This window comes from Lagenorhynchus albirostris, chromosome 18 (genome assembly GCF_949774975.1).
Source record: "Lagenorhynchus albirostris chromosome 18, mLagAlb1.1, whole genome shotgun sequence".
Lineage (NCBI taxonomy): Eukaryota > Metazoa > Chordata > Mammalia > Artiodactyla > Delphinidae > Lagenorhynchus > Lagenorhynchus albirostris.
Genome location: NC_083112.1, coordinates 11,248,049 through 11,272,163, shown reverse-complemented (window position 1 = coordinate 11,272,163; position 24,115 = coordinate 11,248,049). Strand labels below are relative to the sequence as shown.

At 34.6% G+C, this 24,115-nt stretch overlaps 1 protein-coding gene and 1 non-coding gene across 2 annotated transcripts in view; both read right to left on the bottom strand.

The window, feature by feature from the left end:
- The window catches only part of NBEA (neurobeachin), a 627,916-nt gene that overhangs the window by 325,761 nt on the left and 278,040 nt on the right, over positions 1-24,115 (bottom strand). The window contains exon 34 of the mRNA XM_060128644.1: positions 8,742-8,803. Coding sequence (XP_059984627.1) covers positions 8,742-8,803 — 62 coding nt within the window. The remainder of the gene's footprint in view (positions 1-8,741; positions 8,804-24,115) is intronic.
- Positions 15,180-15,286, bottom strand: LOC132509048 (U6 spliceosomal RNA). The gene has a single exon (XR_009536869.1). It is a non-coding gene; the product is annotated as a U6 spliceosomal RNA (small nuclear RNA).

Sequence of the window (24,115 nt, the reverse complement as noted above, 5' to 3'; positions counted from 1 at the left end):
TGTGCAGTTATATTAAAATACTTTACATTTATTCATGAATAATCATGCAGCTATAGGCATATAAGCCAGCATGAGAATTTTAGTGTTGGAGAGAAACTTAGGAATTGTTCTTTTTAACCCAGTGCAAGAATCTTTGACACACGATTAGCTGATCTTTGCTTGAAGACCTACAATATTCAGGGTTTCTGGAATACCCTGTTCTACTTTTAGACCATATTAACATTAAAAAAATAAAAGCACAGATGTTCATATATGGAAGAAAGAGCTGTGCTGACCAGTACAGCATCTACTAGTCATGTGCAGCTAGTACAAGCACTTGAAATGTGGCTAGTGTGACCTGATATGTGTTCTAAGTATAAAATATATGCCTGATTTGAAAGGCTTAGAACCAAAAAAGGAATGTAAAATATTCCATTAAATATTTTTATACTGATTACATACATGTTGAAATTATATTTAGGTTAAATAAAATACATTATTAAAATTAATCTTACCTATTTCTTTTTTACCTTTTTAAATGTGGTTATTAGAAAATTTAAAGTTGTATGTGGCTCACATTATATTTTGATTGGACAGCACTGCTCTACACTATCAACTGGAAAACATAATTTGTAAACTATTGCTGTTATAACAGCAATTTTTGCTTATACTAATAACAAGAAAAATAATTTTGCACTTATGTGTAGAAATATAATTCGAAAGGATACACATTAAATGACTAATTGTTATTACTCCTGAGTAGTGAAATTATGAAGTAACAGGAAATTTTATTTAAACTTGTAATACTTATTCTAAAATTGCTTTTCTTTTAATTTGTGGGGACTACTTTTACATTAAAAATCATCGTAGGCATCTATGCTCAACTGATTTTCAACAAGAGTGCCAAGACCATTTGATGGGAAAAGAATAGTCTCTTCAACAAATGGTGCTGGGAAAACCGGATAACCATTTGTAAAAGGATGAAGTTGGATCCCTATCTCATACCATACATAAAAATTAACTCAAAATGGATCAAAGGCCTAAATTTAGGGCCTAAAATCATAAAACTATTAGAAGAAGACATAGGGGAAATGTCCATGAGCTTGGATTTGGCCACGGGTTCAAAGACATGATACCAAAAGCATAGGTAACAATAACAAAAATAGATAAACTGGACATTGTTAAAATTAAAAACTTTTGTGCATCAAAAGACACTATCAACAAATGAAAATAACCCACAGAATCAAAGAAAACCTTTGCAAATCATATTTTTGATAAGGGTTTAATATCCAGAATAAATAGAAAACACCTTCAACTCAAGCACAACAAAAAACCAATTAAAAATGAGAAAGGACTTGAATAGGTATATGAAAAATTGCTCAACGTCATTAGTCATTAAGAAAATGCAAATCAAAACCACAATGCATGCTCACTAAGAATGGCTATAATTTTAAAACCAACAAATAAAGAAAAATAGAGGGAGAGAGAAAATAACAAATGTTGGAAAGGATATGGAGAAATTGGAACCCTTGTTCATTCCTCATAGAAATGTAAAATGATACAGACATTATGGAAAACTGGCAGTTCCTCAAAAAATTAAACACAGAATTACCAAATGACTCAGCAATTCTACTCAATTATATACATTATACCTGATGGTATAAGCCTAAAAGAATTGAAAATAGAGACTCAAATAGATACTTGTTGTCCAATGTTAAGAGCAGCATTATTCGCAATATTGAGAAGGTGGAAACAACCCACTGTCCATCAAAAGATTAATGAATAAACCAAATGTGCTACTGTACATAAAATGAAATACTGGTGAACCATAAAAAAGAATTCAGTTCCGATACATGTTACAACATGGAAGAGCTTTGAAAACATGTTAAGTAAAACAAACCAGACAAAAAAGGACAAATATTGTTTGACTCCCTTTATATGCTATATAGAGAATAGGCAAAACATAGAGACGAAAAAGTGGATTAGGGCTTCCCTGGTGGCGCAGTGGTTGAGAGTCCGCCTGCCGATGCAGGGAACACGGGTTCGTGCCCCGGTCCGGGAAGATCCCACATACCGCGGAGCGCCTGGGCCCGTGAGCCATGGCTGCTGAACCTGCGCATCCGGAGCCTGTGCTCCGCAACGGGAGAGGCCACAACAGTGAGAGGCCCGCGTACCGCAAAAAAAAAAAATAAATAAAAAGTGGAAAGTGGATTAGAGGTACCAGAGTCTGGGAACAGAGATCGGGAGAATTACTGCCTAGGAGGTGCAGAGTTTTGGTTTGGAATGTTGAAAATTTTGGGAAATAAATAATGATGATGGTTATACAACACTGTGAGTGTAATTAATGCCACTGAATTGTACACTTAAAAGGACTAAAATGGCACATTTTATGTTATATTTGGTTTGCCACAACAAAAATAAATAAATCAAATCATCTTGGGGACTGTGTTCTTCTTTTACTCATGAATTAACTCAGTAAGTAATTAATAAATATTTATACTAAGTGGTGGACACTGCAAGATGTGGAGGACACAGTGAGGAGCAAAACGGAAGACTTCACTGGCAACAGAAACATAAAATGAATTTTGTTATGGTGTAAATCTGTAGCATAATTGAAATGAACAACATTCATAATGTGACCCTGAATGACTCTAAAGCTTTGTCATCCTCAAGCAGCCTTTCTTTTTGGATAGTTTTAAAAAATTCTACAATTCAAAAATATCTCAATTAATGTTAAATAAATATACTGATGAGACTATACAATACTTATTTTCTCCATTGGTTGAATGAAATGCTTCAGATAAGGAGGAAATACTTGGCATGATGCTTACTCTGAAAGAAACTCCAATGTAATGGATAAAAAAATCATACTTTATCACCTATGAGAGCAACCAATTAAAACATGTAAACAGGTACCTATATTTACTATCTAGATACATGCACTTCAAATGCTGAAGGGAAGGATGGAGTGATTAAAATCATATAATAATAAACCAGAAAAGCTTCATGAAAGAAAAGAGTTTGAAATAATTGGGAAGATATGAAGTAATAGTAATAATTCCGTATTTTGTATTTTGATAGTGGTAGTGGTTACATCAATATAAGGATTGAAATAGCATTGATCTATACACACACAAATGAATGCAGACAAAGAATAGGGAAAGCTGAATGATGTCTGTACCCTAGTTAAAAGTACTGTACCAATATCAATTTCTTACTCTTGACACTGTATTACATTTACATAAGATGGTGCTATTGGAGAAGGCTGGGGAAAGGGTACATGGGACTCTGTGTACTATTTCTGCAACTTCCTGTGAGTCTATAATTATTTAAACAACAACAACAAAACCACAGGAAAAAAAATGATCATGAGGAAATGTGCAAGAGAAGAAAAAGAGGACAAAGAAAATTACCTATTATAAGATATTATATATAACTTACTATAAAATAAAGTATGTTGAAATATGTAGGATTAAAGAGAAAAAATCCACCGAAAAGCGAGGGAATATACAAGTGGTAGGACAATGAAATATACACCGTTGTTTTCACTATTTTTCAAAGTTGTCGTAATGTGCCTGAAGAATTTACATAATGTGAATATAGAAAAATAAAAATAGGGGGAAAACAAACAATCAAAATAACTGGGAAGACAGGAAAGGGCTGGACATTGCAGCCAAATGTGGAAAGGGGCTTTAGTCTAGGGAGGTGGTCTGTCAGTATTCAGGGAAATCTGTTTACCTCAGAATATACTACATTCCTTCTCCTGTGCCACAGAAACTATAACACTCTTAAAGATTATCCTGCAGAAATTGGTAATTATCTTACCAATTTCTTTGTCCCAATTTTGGTAGAATTATGAGAATTCAAACATGAGAAAAGAACTGTCGTTTCTCTTATATTTTACTATTTTCACACAGATGAACTCAGAACTTTTGTTCATCCATCATTTTCCTTCTCTGTTTATAATTCAGGTTGGATATGAACTAATCATTATACAGGGATGAAAGTGTTGTCTCTTGTATGGGTATCATGAACTACTGAACACTATTTACAAGTTAGAAATTTCTTATCAATCTCAATTCTAGGCTATCAACATACTATAATATTTTATATGAGAAAATACTCCCGAGGTATACTGCCTGGAAATGGGTAATTCCTTATATCACAAATAAACCCAGATACATATACTGTCTAGCTACTTAATTTCTGATGCACTCCAAATGAGGCTAGTCACTGGTCTGAGCACGTAACAGGTTCATTTCTTGCCAGATCTTTGCTTAGACTGAATCTCCTTCTCTGCTTAGGCCGTGTAGAAGGTCTATTAACTTCAAGGGGTCCATCTTTAGTCCATCTTATTAAAGCCTTCCATGAAAATCTTATTTTTAGTTCACAGGATCAATTTTCTGAACCACATATAGTTAGCACTTGATTATATTCAATTTAAAATATCATGCCACAACCACAACTTTTTTATTCTTCCTTGATTTCAAATTCAGCTACATAAACAGGAAAGTTTCATGGATAACACTAGACTTTAAGAAATAGAAGAATGTATCAATAAATTTTTAGTAAAGATTACAATGCTAAAATAAAAAGGTAGTCACTAAATAATTAAATGTGACATAATTTCACCATGATAATTAGGATTTCATATTTCCAAAGATGCTTGAAAAATGTAGTTCATCTGTAGTTTTCTTAAATTTATAATCTTCCTATTTTAAGCACCAAAAATTCTTTAAATATTGAGTACTTATGAATAAATATTCTTTAGTAGGCCTCTATATTCATCTTATCTATGTCTTTGTACCTCAATCTTAGGTTTAATATAATTAAAAGAAAAGTATGTCTTTATCTTTGCAACATCTGACTAAACTGTATCAAATTGGAGAAAAAATGAAAAATTTAGAAGTTCAAAGGCTAAATCATTTTAAAAAGGAAGACTGTTCTTCAGTTGTGGTACTTTTGTAAGTGCTGTGTTTAGAGGTCCTGGGTTATATGGCCTTGATCACATCAGTGAAGTCACTAGAACCCTTTTTATTTAAGTATATGAAGTATTTAAAAAAGAATAAAGGCAAACAAAACCACAAAATAATTCATGTTAGTAACTTCATACACAGATCCTAAAGAGACTTGCAAGGCTGACTTCTACTTTATGTTACTTATACATTTTTGGGTTTTTATTGAGAATAAAAATGATACATTAAGCATACATTTGCTTAATCAGTGCTTCAAGTCAGAAAGTACTTAAATACTGAGAGACATTATTTTTTTTACATAAAAGTTTCTCAATTTATAAAACATTTTTTATTGACAGATAAGGCACAGAAAAATGCAAGTGACATCTGCTAAGCTTTACTTATGAAAACGTAAAGAAATCCTACGGGATAACATCACTCAATTTTTCCTGGAGTACCTCTGATGGAGACTTCCTAAAAAAAATCTGGAAATAATTAGAAATTATTATAGTACCTTAAAAAGTTTACTTGAAAACTAAATCTGCTCTTCATCAAAGAACACAATACACTCAGAATAATGTAATGGAAAAATTAGGTGCACATATAGACTAATGAAAAGCACCTCAACCACATCTGATTGTAAAACTTAAAAAAAAAAAAAAAAGTTGATAGAGGACAATAGCAGACGGTGAGATACTGAAGAACTCCAGAGAAAACTATTCACTGATTAAGCACTGATTTTTCAAAGCACTACATATTAACTATTTTACTCCAGTTCATTTTACTCCCAATTTTTTTTAAAAAGATACTACTAAGTGCACTTTAAATACAAACTGAAAGGAAAGAAGAATAGTTAATTCTTTATGTCATAAGATCTACAGGAAAAAGAAAAATATCCATATATGGTAAAAAATGTTTTGTGTATCTGTGGAACAATTAATGCAATATAATGATAATGCTAATAGCATCTTAAAACTTAAAATGTGTTTTCCACAGAGACCTAAAATTCCACTGGGGGGTAGACTGGATGGCATGTCCCTTAGAGTTTAAAAGACTGTCCATATGAACTGAATTATCCTTGACAAGTACCTTCAGACACTTGTAATATGATCTCATGTAAATTTAGACCATATTTTACACACAAACCACTGGCAATAGTAAGTTTATTCAAGAGCTCAGATAAAAAGGAAAGAGAAGCTGATATCCTTAATAATATGTAGTAGTTAACATGAAATTTCCGAAATCAAAAGCATAAAAATAAAAGCATCTAATGAAAGAAAAACTAATGCTGTGAGAAATGTTGCATTTTCCTTTCCATTTTCAGCCCTTAGCTACCTGTTTTATCCAAATAAAATGCTATCCTTTCATGTTCTATCCAAATTTAGGGGGAAAAAAGCATATTCTAAGCAAGTAAATAAACCAGAAAATTTCATTTGCATTGAAAACTTATTTTAACCAATAATTAAATCACAGTGTGGATAATATCTTAGCTGTATTTCCCACTGTGGGAAAAACATATACATGCAGCTCATCAAGATAGTAACTCATTCAGATTTTCAGCTCTTTTATGAGTCCTAGTAACTGCTCATCATAAGAACATTGAGCTATCAATACCTGCAAAGGGCTGACTGTAAAACAGAAGAAAACTCAAAAGTCTGCAGCTTTAAAGATTCCTCAGGATTGCCTGTGCCTTGGCGCAAAGACAGCTTACAGAACTATGCTAATTCTACAGGGATCCAGCTCCACTGTCAAAAGAATGTGTTAGGTCTGTAGAAGAGAACTCGGCACTGGCAGTGCTGCTGCACCAAGCAACCTCCGCAGCATCAGCAACTGTATTATTACTGTCAGGAGCCTGCTGCTGCTGTGTGGCCTGGCTAATGGGTTACAGTATAAATCATCATGAAGTTGAGTAGTAGAGAAAAGAGCAGACTATTTTAAGAAACCTTGACAACATGTCCATTTTGTGTGTGTTCTCAAAAACCAAGGTTTTATACATCCGCTGAACAATGGATGACCTTCAAAAGATGCTTTTATAAGCTAATTGTAAACTAGAATAGTAAACTCCTCCCACCTGAATTGCATCGAAGGAAGATTACTCATTTGTTTCTTTATTTTTTAAAAACATTTTTGTGGAAAGCAAAGTTTCAGTTTAATAGAAAATAGAACAACTGGAGCTTTTTTCAGTAAACAAATACATTTTTAAGTCCCTTAAATGAGCTATATTTAATCAATTAACCACTTAAATATTTAAAGCACCCTGAATTATTTTAAACATTCAACGTAAAGATCAAATTGAGAGACATGTTTATAATATTGCTTTGCTGAAACACTGAAAGTGCACTGCATAGAGGGCTTAAATTTCTCACTCTTCCTTTCAATCAATATCTGAGGCAAAGTTTCATCTCTAGGGCCCTTAATGGCAGGAATTCCTGGAGCCAGCAAATGAGTAATGTTAAACCTATGATTAGATGATGAGGCCATCAAAGACACTAGACCCTAATGCTACATTCTTCTTTATTTCTCTGAACTGCAGTGAAACCAAGAGCTAAGGAAGAAGAAATTTTACACTATATTTTCCCCATAAAACCATGTTTTTTTAAATGTGCATTGTCAAGAACCTACAAGGTCCAGACAGATCTCAAAGAATGTCTCTCGAACTCAGGACTCTGGCATTAGGTAACAATTTTCAAATGCCCTGCAGATGAACTCTTGCCAGGAATGCTGTTTTCTTTAACTTCTTCCTTATTAATATTCTTTCTGGATGAAAAGGGGAAAATGGACCTAATGATGTCCCTATGAATATATTCTTGAAGAAAGTAAACCTGGAGACTGAAAATTACTGGGTAAGTTTTTGGTTCTTTTGTTTCTGCTGATGCTTTAAAGGATCAATTGAAGCCATATTGTTGTTTATTTGGAAGTTAGTTGTGGTTTTAGCCAGACCTCAGGTCAGTAACTAGAAACAGTATAGATGTATTTTCCTTGCTACTGAGGAAATTAGAGATAATGTAATAACTACTTATTACAAACACACATAAGGTCTTTTTATTCTCATATTACAAAATATTTAATACTTATGTGAAAATCGGGATCACTAGGAGACTTGGGAGAGCTGGCAAGAAGAAAGACCATTAGGTCCCTATTTTAGTTATCAGAAAAATGTTACATATAATTTTCTCATAATTGCTTAAAAAAACAACACCCAACAATTATAATTCTATTTTTAATTCTGATTATTAAAGATAAATAGTGTAAGTAGATTTTTAGAATTTACATTTAAATATACAAATTACATTAAAAAAGGGAAAGCAGCAAGGTATCGTATCAAAAACCCCTCACTAATAAGCTATATTTTATACTTTGGCTACTGCAACAAAAAAACCTCTAGTTTTCATTATCTATAAGAGTGAAAAAGAAACCATGTACTTAACAATGAACAACAAAATTATAAATAATACTGTATCATTTTTAAAGGATGGGGTGTAAAGATGGATATCAAAAAATCTATAACAAATTATATATACATATATTTGCAGAGATTAAAAAATAGGGAACAACAGAAGGCTAGGTAGGTGGGAAATAATAAGACAGCTAAAGGGAGGGAAGGGAAAGGGAGACTAAATCAATATTTGCATGGTAAGATCATCTACATAAATATATATCTCTATGTAATTTATTTCCTTCATCTATGAAATGACAGAAATTTTTAAAATATATAAACATATACATATATATTCACATACATTCTTTTGTTAGTGACAAAACAATCCTCATGTAGTTTAATGTAATCAAGTGATTGAGATTTCGTACCTGAGAACAAAGCAGCATAACAAGCTCAACCACAGATGTGCTGGACTTCATACAAACAAGGCCTACAAGGAAGAAAGGTTAAAACAAAATGAAATTACAATGGTAGAAATCATCATTCTAAGTTAATTCATTATATAGGTTTTAACTTATAAAATCTTTCTGTAAAGTAAAATTCCTAAAATGAAATGAATGGAAACATTCATTAACATATTTTTATAGCATTAATTTCAAAATATTCAGATATTCAAGAAGATGTGAAAAATACTAAAGAAATTGACCTCAGGCTTGGGTTATTTATTTGGTCAAGGCATTTCTTATATTTAAACAAGGTGGGGTAGCTATCAAAATTGATAAGCTAGTTAGAACTCTTTATTCCAATGACATTTGCTATGTTATTGTTTCCTGGAGCACAGAACAGTAATCATTGAAGACCTGCCTAAATTTTCTTCCAAAAAAAAAATTAAAATAATTTACAAACAGGTAATTACCCACTGGTTGTCAACTGTTAAATGAATTTTAAAATATTGAAAAATGAATTTCACATACAATTAACATATTATGAAATACTTGTAAAATATTCCATTGTTCTGCTTCCAAAGTCTCTGAATAGACATCAGAAGAAAAAAGAATTAAATGTATTAATACATATGTAATAATGGCTACTACTCATTGATCACATATTATGTGCTGGGTATTGTGTTAATGTACAAGAACTCATTTAATTCTCATTTATATTCTGTGATGTGCTATTATTATTACAATTCTACAGGTAAGAAAATATTCTTCTTAAAAAGTTTAAATGTTGATTATTCATCAAGACTTCAATTAAAAAGATGACTGCTGTATAACATAATAAGAAGGCAGATCATGACTGTTAGTATTTTTAAAGTGCCAACATGTAGAGAAAGATGTAACCAAGGATTCATAACAATCTCTGGTAGGAGGAGAGTATATTCATCATGATGTCTCTAATTTAAAATATATTTTTAAAATTTTTAACTAAGTTTTTACTTATTTATTTTTTTTGTGGTACGCGGGCCTCTCACGGTTGTGGCCTCTCCCGTTGCAGAGCACAGGCTCCGGACGCGCAGGCCCAGCGGCCATGGCTCACGGGCCCAGCCGCTCTGCGGCATGTGGGATCTTCCCGGACTGGGGCACGAACCCGTGTCCCCTGCATCGGCAGGCGGACTCTCAACCACTGTGCCACCAGGGAAGCCCTAACTGTTTTTTAAATTAAATTAATAGACTAACTTTTTTTTTCTTTTTATATGAAGACAAATATAATCAGTAAAAGCCCTGTATAGTAAGAAATGCCATGATCTTACATTAGTTGTTGCTAAATGGCAAACTAAAGCGAAACCAGTTATTTTTTCTTCTTAAGGTGATTTCAATAAAGAGTCTCAAATGTCTTCCAGACACTAGCATGTATATTTATTGTAGGTAGTCGATAAATACCCTTTTGTGCCCATTCTGCTAACAACTCTATCCTTAACGTACAGACCTACAAAACAAGTTGTAAAAAGGCACCAGGATTCCATTTTATCAGATCTTTGGGCAGACAGTTAACTAATGAAATAAGAGGCAGATGTGAAAAGCTCATTTAAGAGACAATTGTTGCAACTGATCAGCAATTCTCATGCTCAGGAGCTAGAGAGTCAGAAAGATTAATGGGACATTTATCACCTGTTGGCTACTCAACCGCTTGAAATTCTGACAAAGAAAACCTAAATAAAAGGCCAAAGGACTATGTACAGCAAAAGGATCATAAATAAAATCTGTACTCCATATCAATTTAGATTTTAGACTGTCAAGCTGTATAAAGAATGATTAGACTACAAGGCTATATGATGAATGATTATATAAAGAATTTTTCACTACATATTCTGTGTACTAGAGTTTTGAAATACATAACTTGTACAAATTAGGAAAAACATGCAATTATATTCATTTCTCACAGACTAATTTTAAGTGAACTTCTAAAAAACTGCTGTGTAACAAGAATATTCATGCTTCTTCCAAACACATACTATCATTCCATCAGAAGAAAAACATAAAACAAATGCTCCATCAATGCTTTGTTCAAAGGAAATGAGAACAAAATGATAGGATAGCAAAACTGCAGTTTGCAAACAGCACTCTAGGTACTTTGAAAAAGGCCATTGTGATTTCAACTCAATAGACCCTTGCACCTTTACTAATGTGATGTAATTAGAGTGAACAGAATGCTAATGGATCCTACTCAAAATAACAATACAAAACAAAACAAACAAGCAAAACCTAAATTTGACAATGAGAACACAAGCAGAGGCAATTTTGGAAGACTTATCACCTTTCAAAAATTATATAATCATTTTGGTTGACACTATTTCTAAGTGTTAACAAAAGTATTACTAAAACAAATAGATTTTTTATTAGAGATATGAGATACTGAAGATATCTAGAGATATTGAGACATTTAATAGAGCTATTGAAAATACAAGCATTGTCTGATGACACTATCCTTGCACATTCTCTAAATAAAAAAGCACCTATATTTGAAAATTTAAGGTGCAAGTAATAAACGTGGTTTGGTATAACTTTAAGCATAAGCTCAAGAAAGCCAAATTTATCTAGCGATACTATACTCAGGCTATATATGCACAAGGCAAATATTTAAAATTGTTATGTCTGAAACAGGTTGAGTTTTTTTTCCTTTTTTCATCTGGCAAGAAATTCATAATCAAACCAACTCATTTGATATCTCCTCATGAGTAAAGGATAGTGTTAGCACTCAGGAGATTAATAAGACACTATCTACACCTTCCCAAGGGCTCCATCTTTTAATTCCAATCTAAGATTATCTAATGTTTACATAGAGCTTTGGCTGCGCTGGGTCTTCGTTGCTGCGCGTGGGCTTTCTCTAGTTGCGGTGAGCAGGGGCTTCTCTTCATTGCAGTGCGCGGGCTTCTCATTGCGGTGGCTTCTCTTGTTGCGGAGCGCGGGCTCTAGGCACATGGGCTTTAGTAGTTGCGGCTCGCGGGCTTCAGTAGTTGTGGCATGGGGGCTCGGTAGTTGCGGCTCATGAGCTCTAGAGCGCAGGCTCAGTAGTTGTGGCACACGGGCTTTGTTGCTCTGCAGCACGTGCGATCTTCCCGGACCTAGGCTCGGACCTGTATCCCCTGCACTGGCAGGCAGATTCTTAACCACTGCACCACCAGGGAAGACCTACATAGAGCTTTATCATTTACAAATCACTTATATATGCTGTCTCATTGGATTCTCTTAACAACTCTTTGAACTAGTTATTATCACCTCATGTGAGATAAAAAAATGAAGGGATTCAGTGACTAGCCCAAGATGTTTCATACAGTAAGTGGTGGAACTGGGACCTGAATTCAAGTCATTTAACTTGAAAGGCCATTTCGTGTTTGCTGCAGCACTACTTAAATAATTTGACACTAACAGGATGGCAACATGTGACGATGAGAAAGGTCATAATGGTTAATTCCAACTTGGGTGATTCTGACAGTTTTCTTGGAGAAGGTAGCATATGTTGGTCAGACATGGGGACCAAAAGCTTAAGCAGAAAGTACAGAGGGAGCAGGGGACGAAAAAACTCTGAAAAGACCTTTGTAGCTTGGGCGACTGGCTGACTAGAATACAGGGGGGTGTGAAAGTGGGACTGGAGCGCTACAGTAAAATTCAAAGATAGATAAAGATGGAAAGAAAGAAAATTACACGTTTTTGAAAGTTAAGAGGAAGAATATAGAGTAAGTTATACAATGGGAGGAATGACACTAGGATCAGTTATGGCATCCCTATTCCATGATAACTTTTCTTACCTCGTCAATTAAGAAGTATACCCTATGGAAGCGATACAAATGTGCCCCTCCAGCAAAAATCTAGTTAGAAGTGTTGGCCAGTTAACAGAACACTTCCACCAGGAAATGTATATTCACCAGAATAACTATTCTGACTAGAAGTACCAGTCCAATACTGTGGACCATACTATCTTACCAGTATAAAGTGAACCCATGGAGTGTAGATAGTCAACATGTGAGAGAAAGAAGCCTGAAAATATAGGAGGTGCTCCAGTGGTGAGGAAACTGTCTAGTACAAGCTTTTGAATATACTATGAACTACACTGAAACATTGTTCAACGCTGTCTGACTGGCCAAGATACAAGTACATGAGAAGTTGAATTAGGTAGACAAATTTGAGGTGGTCCAGATCCAGGCAGCAAACACATACTGGGTACAGATGAGTGAACTGCCACCCAAATAAATCGCTGGCAGTGTTTTTGGGTTTACACTTACTAGGGGTAAAAAGTCAGTTTCTACTTTCAGAACTACATTCCTCTGCCAATAAAACAAACAAACCACCACCAACAACAAAACCTCACCAAATTCCACTAAATTGTAAAATGAACGTTAAGTTAAAAGCTTGACCTTTGGGATAAAACTATCTTTCTTTAATAAAAGAAATACTGAAAGGTATTGTGATGCTGTTTTAATACACAGCCGTCAGAAACATTTGATTCAATGTGTGGGTCTGACTTCATGCATCTGTAGAATTAGAAGATCAAATTATGACACTTAAAAATAGTGTAGAAAAATTCCGTCTCTAGCAGGATGCCCCTTATGGTGGGAGGTGAAGCGTATGAAGCGTTACGGTTACAAGAGAGGAATTATACTTACAGGTGGGATGCATCTTCTAAGGAACATCAAGTTTTCTTTCAGCAAGGGCCCTCTTCCAAAAGAGGAGAGCATTCACATCTATGACTAGGGCAGTGCTGAGTATATTCTCAATAAACTTTAGTTAAATGAATTAAAAACCATCACTAACTGAGGAAATATATAGTTGATATATATTTATACAAATAAATATAAGTTGATGAAGAAAAAAGATTTTAAGGAAAAATAAGAGTATTTTTTTAAGAACAAGAGCGCCATTCAAAAAGCATTTATTTTTACTTATTTATTTTGTTAACATCTTTATTGGAGTACAATTGCTTTACAATGGTGTGTTAGTTTCTGCTTTATAACAAAGTGAATCAGTTATACATATACATATGTTCCCATATCTCTTCCCTCTTGCTTCTCCCTCCCTCCCACCCTTCTAGGTGGTCACAAAGCACCGAGCTGATCTCCCTGTGCTATGCTGCTGCTTCCCACTAGCTATCCACCCTATGTTTGGTAGTGTATATATATCCATGCCACTCTCTCACTTCGTCACAGCTTACCCTTCCCCCTCCCCATATCCTCAAGTCCATGCTCTAGTAGGTCTGTGTCTTTATTCCCGTCCTACCCCTAGGCTCTTCATGACATTTTTTTTTTCTTAGATTCCATATATATGTGTTAGCATACAGTATTTGTTTTTCTCCTTCTGACTTAACTTCACGCTGTATGACAGACTCCAGGTCCATCCACCTCACTACAAATAACTCAATTTCATTTCTTTTTATGGCTGAGTAATAAAAAGCATTTATTGAACTTGTGTCTTATGTGCCAGATACCCTGCCAGGTGCTAAGTTTAAAAAGAAGTGAGGAAAGTGGGAGTTTATATAAACAAATAATCATGACACAGAATCGTAGGAAGGACACAGAGAGTACAGAGTGTTAGACACACAGAAAGGGTAGTGAGCAGCTCTGCTGAGAATTTATAGGGAGTGTGACATCTGAGTTGGATGATGCTAACCCTATCTAGGCAAAAAAAGGAAAAAAGGAAAGTCATCCGAGGTGACAGAGAAACATCAGAGGTATAAAGAAGCATGACATTGCTAGTAAAATGGAATTGGGATGCTATACTGCGGAGTGCAGAGGATGGAAGGTGGTGAAATGAAGATGGAGGAAGAGAGGAAAGAGAGCCATCTATGGCATCCTATTCCTACCGGCAACAGGAAGCCACTGAAGGATTTTAAGCAGGGGCAGACAGAATTCGATCTATTTTGGGAAGATCGCTTCTGTCAGTGGAATAGGAACTGTCTAGTCACGATGATGAAAACCTGAGCTGAAGGCGGCAGCAATGCAAGCAGAGACAGTTTGAAAGACATTTTGGAGAAGACAATAAAATACTCTGGATAACTGAATATGACATTAAAGGACAGGGTAAAGGAGCAAAGTGTGAATAAAACCTTTAAGTGAGAAAGGAAAATAAATGAAGGAGCAGGTTTGCAGAAAGAAAGTGAGTTTCATCCCAGACAAAATTTAGAATATAGGCAAAAAAATTAATTTTGATATTTAAGATTATTTGTTTTTTAGGTATGGATGCTATAACCCTGACAAACCTGATATAAATAAATTGCACAGATAACATGGCATTGGACAAAACTGTGGAGTTATTATGAGTCCCACTAGCAAACTACCGGTAGTAATCTTACCAGTACAGTTTTTTTTTTTTTACATCTTTATTGGAGTATAATTGCTTTACAATGGTGTGTTAGTTTCTGCTTTATAACAAAAAAATATGGAACGCTTCACGAATTTGCATATCATCCTTGCACAGGGGCCATGCTAATCTTCTCTGTATGGTTCCAATTTTAGTATATGTGCTGCCGAAGCAAGCACCAGTACAGTTTTAAGATCTAGTTTTTCTCTTTCTCCTCATAATAAAATATGCTAATTTAATTTCCATCAAATAGACATGACTATTCTGATAATTTGAATTTTAAATATCAAGTCTGCCCAGGACAATTTAGTTTTTAAATAACTTTCTAATGATTCTACCTTTTCTAAGTTCCAAAATTAGTACACATTAATGGCACTGAAATAGCTGAAATAGCTTCATTTTAATAATAAATGTTGAATAAGAACTACAGACCTTGAAAGAAAGTTTGCATGCTCACTACCCTTCACCTGCTTTAGTTTCAGTGGTGTGCAGCTGGCAGTGTCTTTGAAATTCTCTGCTCTGTATAGCTTTCACATTGTGTTATGCGGCATTCTGAGATACAGTGTATAACTATAAAGTGTGTATCTCTTGTGACTTCTGCAATGCTTACACATCTTTATCCACATAATATCAATTTCCTATGTTTTTTACATTTCTTTTACTTTTTTACCTGAAACATGAAATTTATTTTTCTATTTCATCACTGTGATATTCTCCTGATGGTAAAAAATTACTTTCAGTGTTACCATTTAAGTCATCTAAACTTATTAAGGTCAAAAACTTAACAATTAGCAAACTGTGGCTTTCTAACTTAAAACTGAAAAACTAAAACCAAATAAAAAAACCAATATTAAATAAACATCCTCTGAAATAACAATAATGGTTTGAATTTTTACTGTTACTGCTATAACTAATATTAATATGTGTCTAGGTAGTATTACTATTTTTTTTTATTTTTAACATCTTTATTGGAGTATAATTGCTTTACAATGGTGTGTTAGTTTCTGCTTTATAACAAAGTGAATCAGTTATACATATACATATGTCCCTGTATCTCTTCCCTCTTGCATCTCCCTCCCTCCCACCCTCCCTATCCCACCCCTCTAGGTGCTCACAAAGCACCGAGCTGATCTCCCTGTGCTATGCGGCTGCTTCCCACTAGCTATCTATTTTTTTTTTTTTTTTTTTTTTTGCGGTACCCAGGCCTCTCACTGTTGTGGCCTCTCCCGTTGCGGAGCACAGGCTCCGGACGCACAGGCTCAGCGGCCATGGCTCACAGGCCCAGCCGCTCCGTGGCATGTGGGATCTTCCCAGACCGGGGCACAAACCCACGTCCACTGCATCGGCAGGCGGACTCTCAACCACTGCGCCACCAGGGAAGCCCTAGCTATCTATTTTAAGTTTGGTAGTGTATATATGTCCATGCCACTCTCTCACTTTGTCCCAGTTTACCCTTCCCCTCCCCGTATCCTCAAGTCCATTCTCTAGTAGGTCTGCATCTTTATTCCGTCTTGCCCCTAGGTTCTTCTGACTTTTTTTTTTTTTGATTCCATATGTATGTGTTAGCATACAGTATTTGTTTCTCCCTTTCTGACTTATTTCACTCTGTATGACAGTAGTATTACATATTATTTTGATTGGACATTTTAAGATTTGCCTTTATGTTTCAGAGAGTTTGATTTAAAACTGCACTACAAATGAAAACAACTGTAATGTTATCTTCAAGAAACTAAAATAACATTAAGCTCATTTACTAAAAAAAAGCTTTTTTAAATGTAATTAAACCATTGCAGCTTATTTTTGTATTTAGATTACAAATTTTAATTGAAAATTTTAAAAAACACCTTCAAAATACTGCAGAAACAGTGAGAGTTCATTCATTCACTGATTTACTTTAGTTCACTTAAAAACTAGGTTATCACAAATTTATGGCAGTCTTACTGTCTTCAGAATAGGAATAAAACTGAAGTCTCTGGATGTATCATATACATTAGGGGTCAGCATACATTTTTGTAAAGACTCAGGTAAAATACGTAGGCTTTGGGGATGGGGGCCAGGGGACAATAATAAATTTCTGTCACAACTACTCAACTCTTGCCATTGTAGGGCAAAAGCAGCCAGAGACAACGCATAATCAAATGAGCTTGGCCGTCTTCCAATAAAACTATTTCCTCACCCATAGGGGTGTGTGTGTGTGTGTGTGTGTGTGTGTGTGTGTGTGTGAATGTGAGAGAGGGAGAGAACACATACATGGGCACACATACTTGTACATACATCCTACAGATTTTTAAAACTGCAGGGGAAATTATTTTAGATGTATGCCTATGATACTTTATAATTCCAAAATACAAAAAGCTCTGAAAAAAGCTTTCTCGTAAGATTGTCATAACGTCAATCATCAGCAAAATTTCACCTAAATAATATGATGCTACTTACAAACTTTATTCTACTTAGCATGACTATCCCTATGTATTACTGAAAATATATTAATGTATTTAAGTCCATGAAGATGCTATGAAATACATATATAAGCACCTATTACTTTTCTTAAATCCCGAAATATCTGAATTACGAAACACATCGAGCTCTAAGTTTTTTTTTTTTTTAAATATGGGCTGGTTATTATTTTTTTATATAAATTTATTTACTTATTTTATTTTTTGGCTGCATTGGGTCTTCATTGCTGCACGTGGTCTTTTCTCTAGTTGCAGCAAGCGGGCTCTTCGTTGCAGTGCGCGGGCTTCTCATTGCGGTGTCTTCTCTTGTGGAGCAAGGGCTCTAGGCGCGCGGGCTTCAGTAGTTGAGGCACGTGGGCTCAGTAGTTGTGGCTCGCGGGCTCTAAAGAACAGGCTTAACAGTTGTGGTGCTCGGGCTTAGTTGCTCCGTGGCATGTGGGATCTTCCTGGACCAGGGCTCGACCTCGTGTCCCCTGCATTGGCAGGCGGATTCTTAACCACTGCACCACCAGGGAAGTCCCAAGCTCTAAGGTTTTGAATATGGATTTTAGGCATTTATTAAAATAAAAGAAATGTGACTTTGCTTTTTAAGAGTCAGAAATTAGTGGTACTCTCTTACATGAAATATTTTGAAAGATTAACAAAGATATTAATACTAATATATTAACTGCAACCTCAAAGTAATTTGATATTGTGACTTTTCCCATGGAAATTCCACATGTTCAAACTAAAAATCTATTTCCATATGAGAATGGTTGGCTAAGTGCTTTTAAATTGTAAATCTAGAATGTTCAGATTGCTCAGAAACAAGATTAACTGTAACTGTAGTTACATAATACCGTCATTTTGACTCATTTATTGAAATAAACTCTAAATTTTTGTTTGCTCGTTTGTTTTTGGCCATTGTGTTGATATAGCCTAGGAATCTTATTCGCTGTGGAGATTTTTTCTTTTTTATAGTTTTGCTTCTGCTAAGAATTTTTGCATAGTGGTAGAACTTAAGTTCCTAACACTCTTTTATAGATTATTCCTCCACAGAATGATAGATTACAATAAAAAACTGAAGTTACAGTGATAGTTCCTGCATAGACATTTGCTCATGCTCTGACTGTGAGTGAGCTGAGCTGAAGAGAATATTCTCCTGGCATTATTATCAACACCTGTAAAATGTGGAACACTGTTGTAAATTTACTCTTTTTAAAATTATGCTTTAGAATCCATGTTTGTGCTAGCCCATCAAAAATGTCATATCAAGGAAGATGTTCCAGCAAATTCTTGGTATTCAATGTCACTTTTTTTTTTGTCTCCATGTGACTTCCACTTCTCTTTGCACATTCCATGGAAATACCATTTTACATTTACACATACTAAACAATAGATTATAATTTCACAATCACTTGGGACTGATTAAGTTTTGGGTTGGCTGTCTCTTGAGGTATTTTCATTTAAATAATTTATTTTAGGGACTATAAGTAAGCCACCGCTGTGTCATAGAGATGACACTGTCTTTGATCTCAAGGAGTGAAAGCCCGGTTATAAAAATAAGGCACATAAATAAACATATGAAGGTGTCCAGGGAGAGTATTATACTGAAGAAATTATAATAAGGCACTATGCCTCCAAATAACTTAAAACAACTATTGTTGAGGTTTTTATTAAAAACTTTTATCCATAGTATTAGACTCAAGTTTCCACTACAGAAGTGATTAACCTGAGTGTCTTGCCCTTTCCTTAACTTCCTGATTTAATCACAACAGCAATGAATAAGGATGAAATAAGGGAAATAAGAGACATTTTCACTATCATAAATCATCTGGATCCCTCAATTCTCTTTGGGTTAAATTTAATTATAGAACGAATTGCTATTCCTATATCACTCCTCTGCATCAACTTTCTTCTATTCTCCCTGTGCTGCTTCAAATTCCAAAAGTCTCTATTAAATTCTAAAACTACTAAACTATGTCTGGTTCAAATTTTGACATTACCCAAGAAAGACTCTGATCCTGAATTATTATTAAGAATACTATATATCTCTTAAATATGTATTTCATTTCAAGAAATATTAATAATCAAAAAAAGCAAGATAAATAGTTATACAGTTAAATCACATAGAGTTGAATTAAATGGCTATACTAATGCCTACTTATTAAAAATAAAACAATAATTCATATTCCATAAGATATGGGATCCTCCTTTTAGACATAGTGTGTATAAATGAATGATTTGTGTAATATAGTTCCAAACTACTGAAATTCTGACTTTCATTTATTTACATTCTCAAATAAGTACATTTAATAATTTTAGGTTCTCAAACGTAACTAAATTTAAATTTAAAATTGCTTTTTAGTAATACACACCTTTAAGTTCTTTATTTTTATATTCAGAAAAACACTGGTTATTTTTCTTTTAAATACTTATATAATGCACGATGGAAATACTATGCATCACTTTTCTTAATACATTCATAAAGTCAAAGATAAAAACTAAGAAAATAATTAGTGAAAGGAAATTATTTGATAAATATTGTGATTAAGCCTAAAAAGGGAAAAAAAAGGCTACAGGATAAAGTAAGCTCAAGTAGAGGTCAGTCAGCTAAACCTCACTTATTTTCAAGAGTACATTAACTTTATCCAATAAAGTTGCTAACAGCTTATTGTTATTTAAGCCTATAAACTTAAATAAAGTTTAAGCTTTATTAAGGCTTAAATTGTTGAAGCATTCAGAGAAAACAAGCTAGACTTTCAGAGAACTCCTTATCTGTGCTCAAAGCAATAAATTCTCCAATTTGACTCAAGCTGAATTTTCTTTACTGAATCCTCCATTTATAACAAAATATTGGGCTTTCCTGTTGGCGCAGTGGTTGAGAGTCCGCCTGCCGATGCAGGGGACACGGGTTCGTGCCCCGGTCCGAGAAGATCCCATATGCCGCAGAGCGGCTGGGCCCGTGAGCCATGGCCGCTGAGCCTGCGCGTCCGGAGCCTGTGCTCCACAACGGGAGAGGCCACAACAGTGAGAGGCCCGCGTACCACAAATAAATAAATAAATAAATAAATAGGGATGAATAAGCAGTCCAGTTTTTTCATTCTTAAGAATGAACTAAAAAGTTTTTGGAACTTGAAAGAACTCAGAAATTCCGTCATTTTAACAACATTTAAGATACTGCCAAAAGTCACAGAAATTATTTTAAGTATATACTCCATCTAAGCAGTAGTTTATTGCGATTATTTGACAAGGATTATATAAGCAAAAAAGTATAGATCACTAAATTAACAAGATTATTTTGCCTATACCAGAAAACTCTATATCCAACTCACACCCATCCACAATTCAGAGTCAAATTATATGGTTATATACGTACCAGAATACAGTCTGATAACGATACCGTAGAGAAGTCAGTATGTGAATTGCTTTGCATTTAAAAAAATAACACTTCAGCATAAAATATTAGACCCACTTATTAAAGTAAATGGTGCTCTTATTTCTTCTAATTCTTCTTGCAATAACAGATCTACTACAAATAACACTTATTTTTTGTTTTAACATCTTTATTGGAATATAACTGCTTTACAATGGTGTGTTAGTTTCTGCTTTATTAACAAAGTGAATCAGCTATACGTATACATATATCCCCGTATCTCCTCCCTCTTGCATCTCCCTCCCACCCTCTTCCCACCCATCTAGGTGGTCACAAAGCTCATCTCCCTGTGCTATGCAGCAGCTTCCCACTACCTATCCATTTTACATTTGGTAGTGTATATATGTCCATGCCATTCTCTGACTTCGTTCCAGCTTACCCTTTCCACTCCCAGTGTCCTCAAGTCCATTCTCTACATCTGCGTCTTTATTCCTGTCCTGCCCCTAGGTTCTTCAGAAACATTTTTTTTTTTTTTAGATTCCATATGTATGTGTTAGCATATGGTATTTGTTTTTCTCTTTCTGACCTACTTCACTCTGTATGACAGACTCTAGGTCCATCCACCTCACTACAAATAACTCAATTTTGTTTCTTTTTATGGCTGAGTAGTATTCCATTGTGTATATGTGCCACATCTTCTTTATCCATTCATCTGTTGATGGACACTTAGATTGCTTCCATGTCCTGGCTATTGTAAATAGAGCTGCAATGAACATTGTGGTACATGACTCTTTTTGAATTATGGTTTTCTCAGGGTATATGCCCAGTAGTGGGGTTGCTGGGTCATACGGTAGTTGTATTTTTAGTTTTTTAAGGAACCTCCATACTGTTCTCCCTAGTGGCTGTATCAATTTACATTCCCACCAACAGTGCAAGAGGGTTCCCTTTTCTCCACACCCTCTCCAGCATTTATTGTTTCTAGATTTTTTGATGATGGCCATTCTGACTGGTGTGAGGTGATACCTCATTGTAGTTTTGATTTGCATTTCTCTAATGATTAGTGATGTTGAACATCCTTTCATGTGTTTGTTGGCAATGTGTATATCTTCTTTGGAGAAATGTCTGTGTAGGGCTTCTGCGCATTTTTGGATTGGGTTATTTTTTTGATATTGAGCTGCATGAGCTGCTTGTAAATTTTGGAGATTAATCCTTTGTCAGTTGCTTCATTTGCAAATATTTTCTCCCATTCTGAGGGTTGTCTTTTGGTCTTGTTTATGGTTTCCTTTGCTGTGCAAAAGCTTTGAAGTTTCATTAGGTCCCATTTGTTTATTTTTGTTTTTATTTCCATTTCTCTAGAAGGTGGGTCAAAAAGGATCTTGCTGTGATTTATGTCATAGAGTGTTCTGCCTATGTTTTCCTCTAAGAGTTTTAGAGCGTCTGGCCTTACATTTAGGTCTTTAATCCATTTTGAGTTTATTTTTGTGTATGGTGTTAGGGAGTGTTCTAATTTCATTCTTTTACATGTAGCTGTCCAGTTTTTCCAGCAAACAGTCATTTTTTGAATCAGTATGAACTGGGATATCTACAAAGTGGAGTCAAATAAATGGTAATAAAAAATGTCTGACAAAAAGTAAGGAGCTAGTCATTCCCAAGAATTAAAGACATTTAATGATTCAGTTCTAAAAACAGCACTGCATACTTACTGTACACAAGGCACAGATATGAAACAGATGTGTTCCATGTGCTAGAGAATCCTGCATTCTAATGGAGGACACAACAGATAAACTGATCAGTTTAGTGTGAAGAAAAGAAGTGTTATCTCAGAACCATGACAGGATATTGACTTGGTAAACAAGATAAATGATGTAATTAAAGTAATTCTTATTGTGATTATAATATGGTGAAATTGGAAATATGGTGAAATTGGAAATATGGAAAATGGTGAAATTAATAACAAAATGAAACATGTAACCTAAAATAATGAACAGTTATTAATTTCTTGGGAAAAATTGACTTAGAGATCACTCCAAGATCAGCAATCACGAATATTTCAACTTGTAAAACAGAATCTGTTTAATTTGACAGTAAAAAACTACCTCTGTTGACAGAATATAAAACTGCAAGATTTCTCCATATATCAAAACAAATACATTAATAGAAAGCACACCTAATGTGAGAATATTTTTGAGTTTAAATGTTGCAAAGTACAGCTATTGAAATAATCTGTATAATCTTTTCAAGTAACTAGTTTCAAAGTCAAAATAATATCCTTAATAAGAAAGATTACCTTTGGTTGGGTTTAGTATAACTAGAACAACCCTACTGAGTAGAGAGAACAACATTTTTGAGATAGTAACATGTATATCATGAGTCACAGGTTGTCTTTCCGGAGGGAGAAGGAGGAGAAGATAATCCTTTAGCAGTTAAAACTGGTATCACAAGTCCAAATGGTATCTTTCATGGATTCTATTATGTACAGTAGAGTTTATATTGATTTTATATGCAATCCAGTAAATTCTGTTACTGCATATGAAGCAAAAGTAGATTGAAAGCACAGATTCTACATGGAGGGGCAACGTATATACAAAAGAAAGTAGTACGGACAAAGAAGTTACCCAGGAAAATAAACCTTAAAGGAGACATAGGGGGAAAAGCTGAGACCTCTGGTGAAAGTCCACGAAGGTAACCATTTTATGAACTGGCTTAAGAATAGCTAAAATAGAAAAATATTATTACTTGATCAGAATCTCACCATGTATAAAAAATTATACAACCTTGGTTTGCATTATTATACAGTAGAAAAATTAAAGATGGAATATTATCCCACTGCCCTTTGCAATAATAGGACAAGAAATAATAAGCTTATATTAGTACTACAATTTCTGAGGGACATAATGAAATAGACTCTATTTGTAGGAAAAATATCAGGATGGTACAAGGTGGGTTCTAGGAAATAGTTACATGAAACCAAAGATGCTCACTTGGCAAATGAGAAGATTTCTGGGGAAAGAGTTACTGCAGAAAGGGCTTATTTCTCTTGTGATCTGGGGTCCACCTAAACTGTAGCAACTCTACCTAATTAAAGGGCATCTGTAATGTGGAAAATTGTGTTTTGATACCTGAGAAGGACAGACTGGAGACTGATGGTCAAGGGTGACATGCCCTGGGCCTGACCCCAATCCTTGAAACCAGAGACA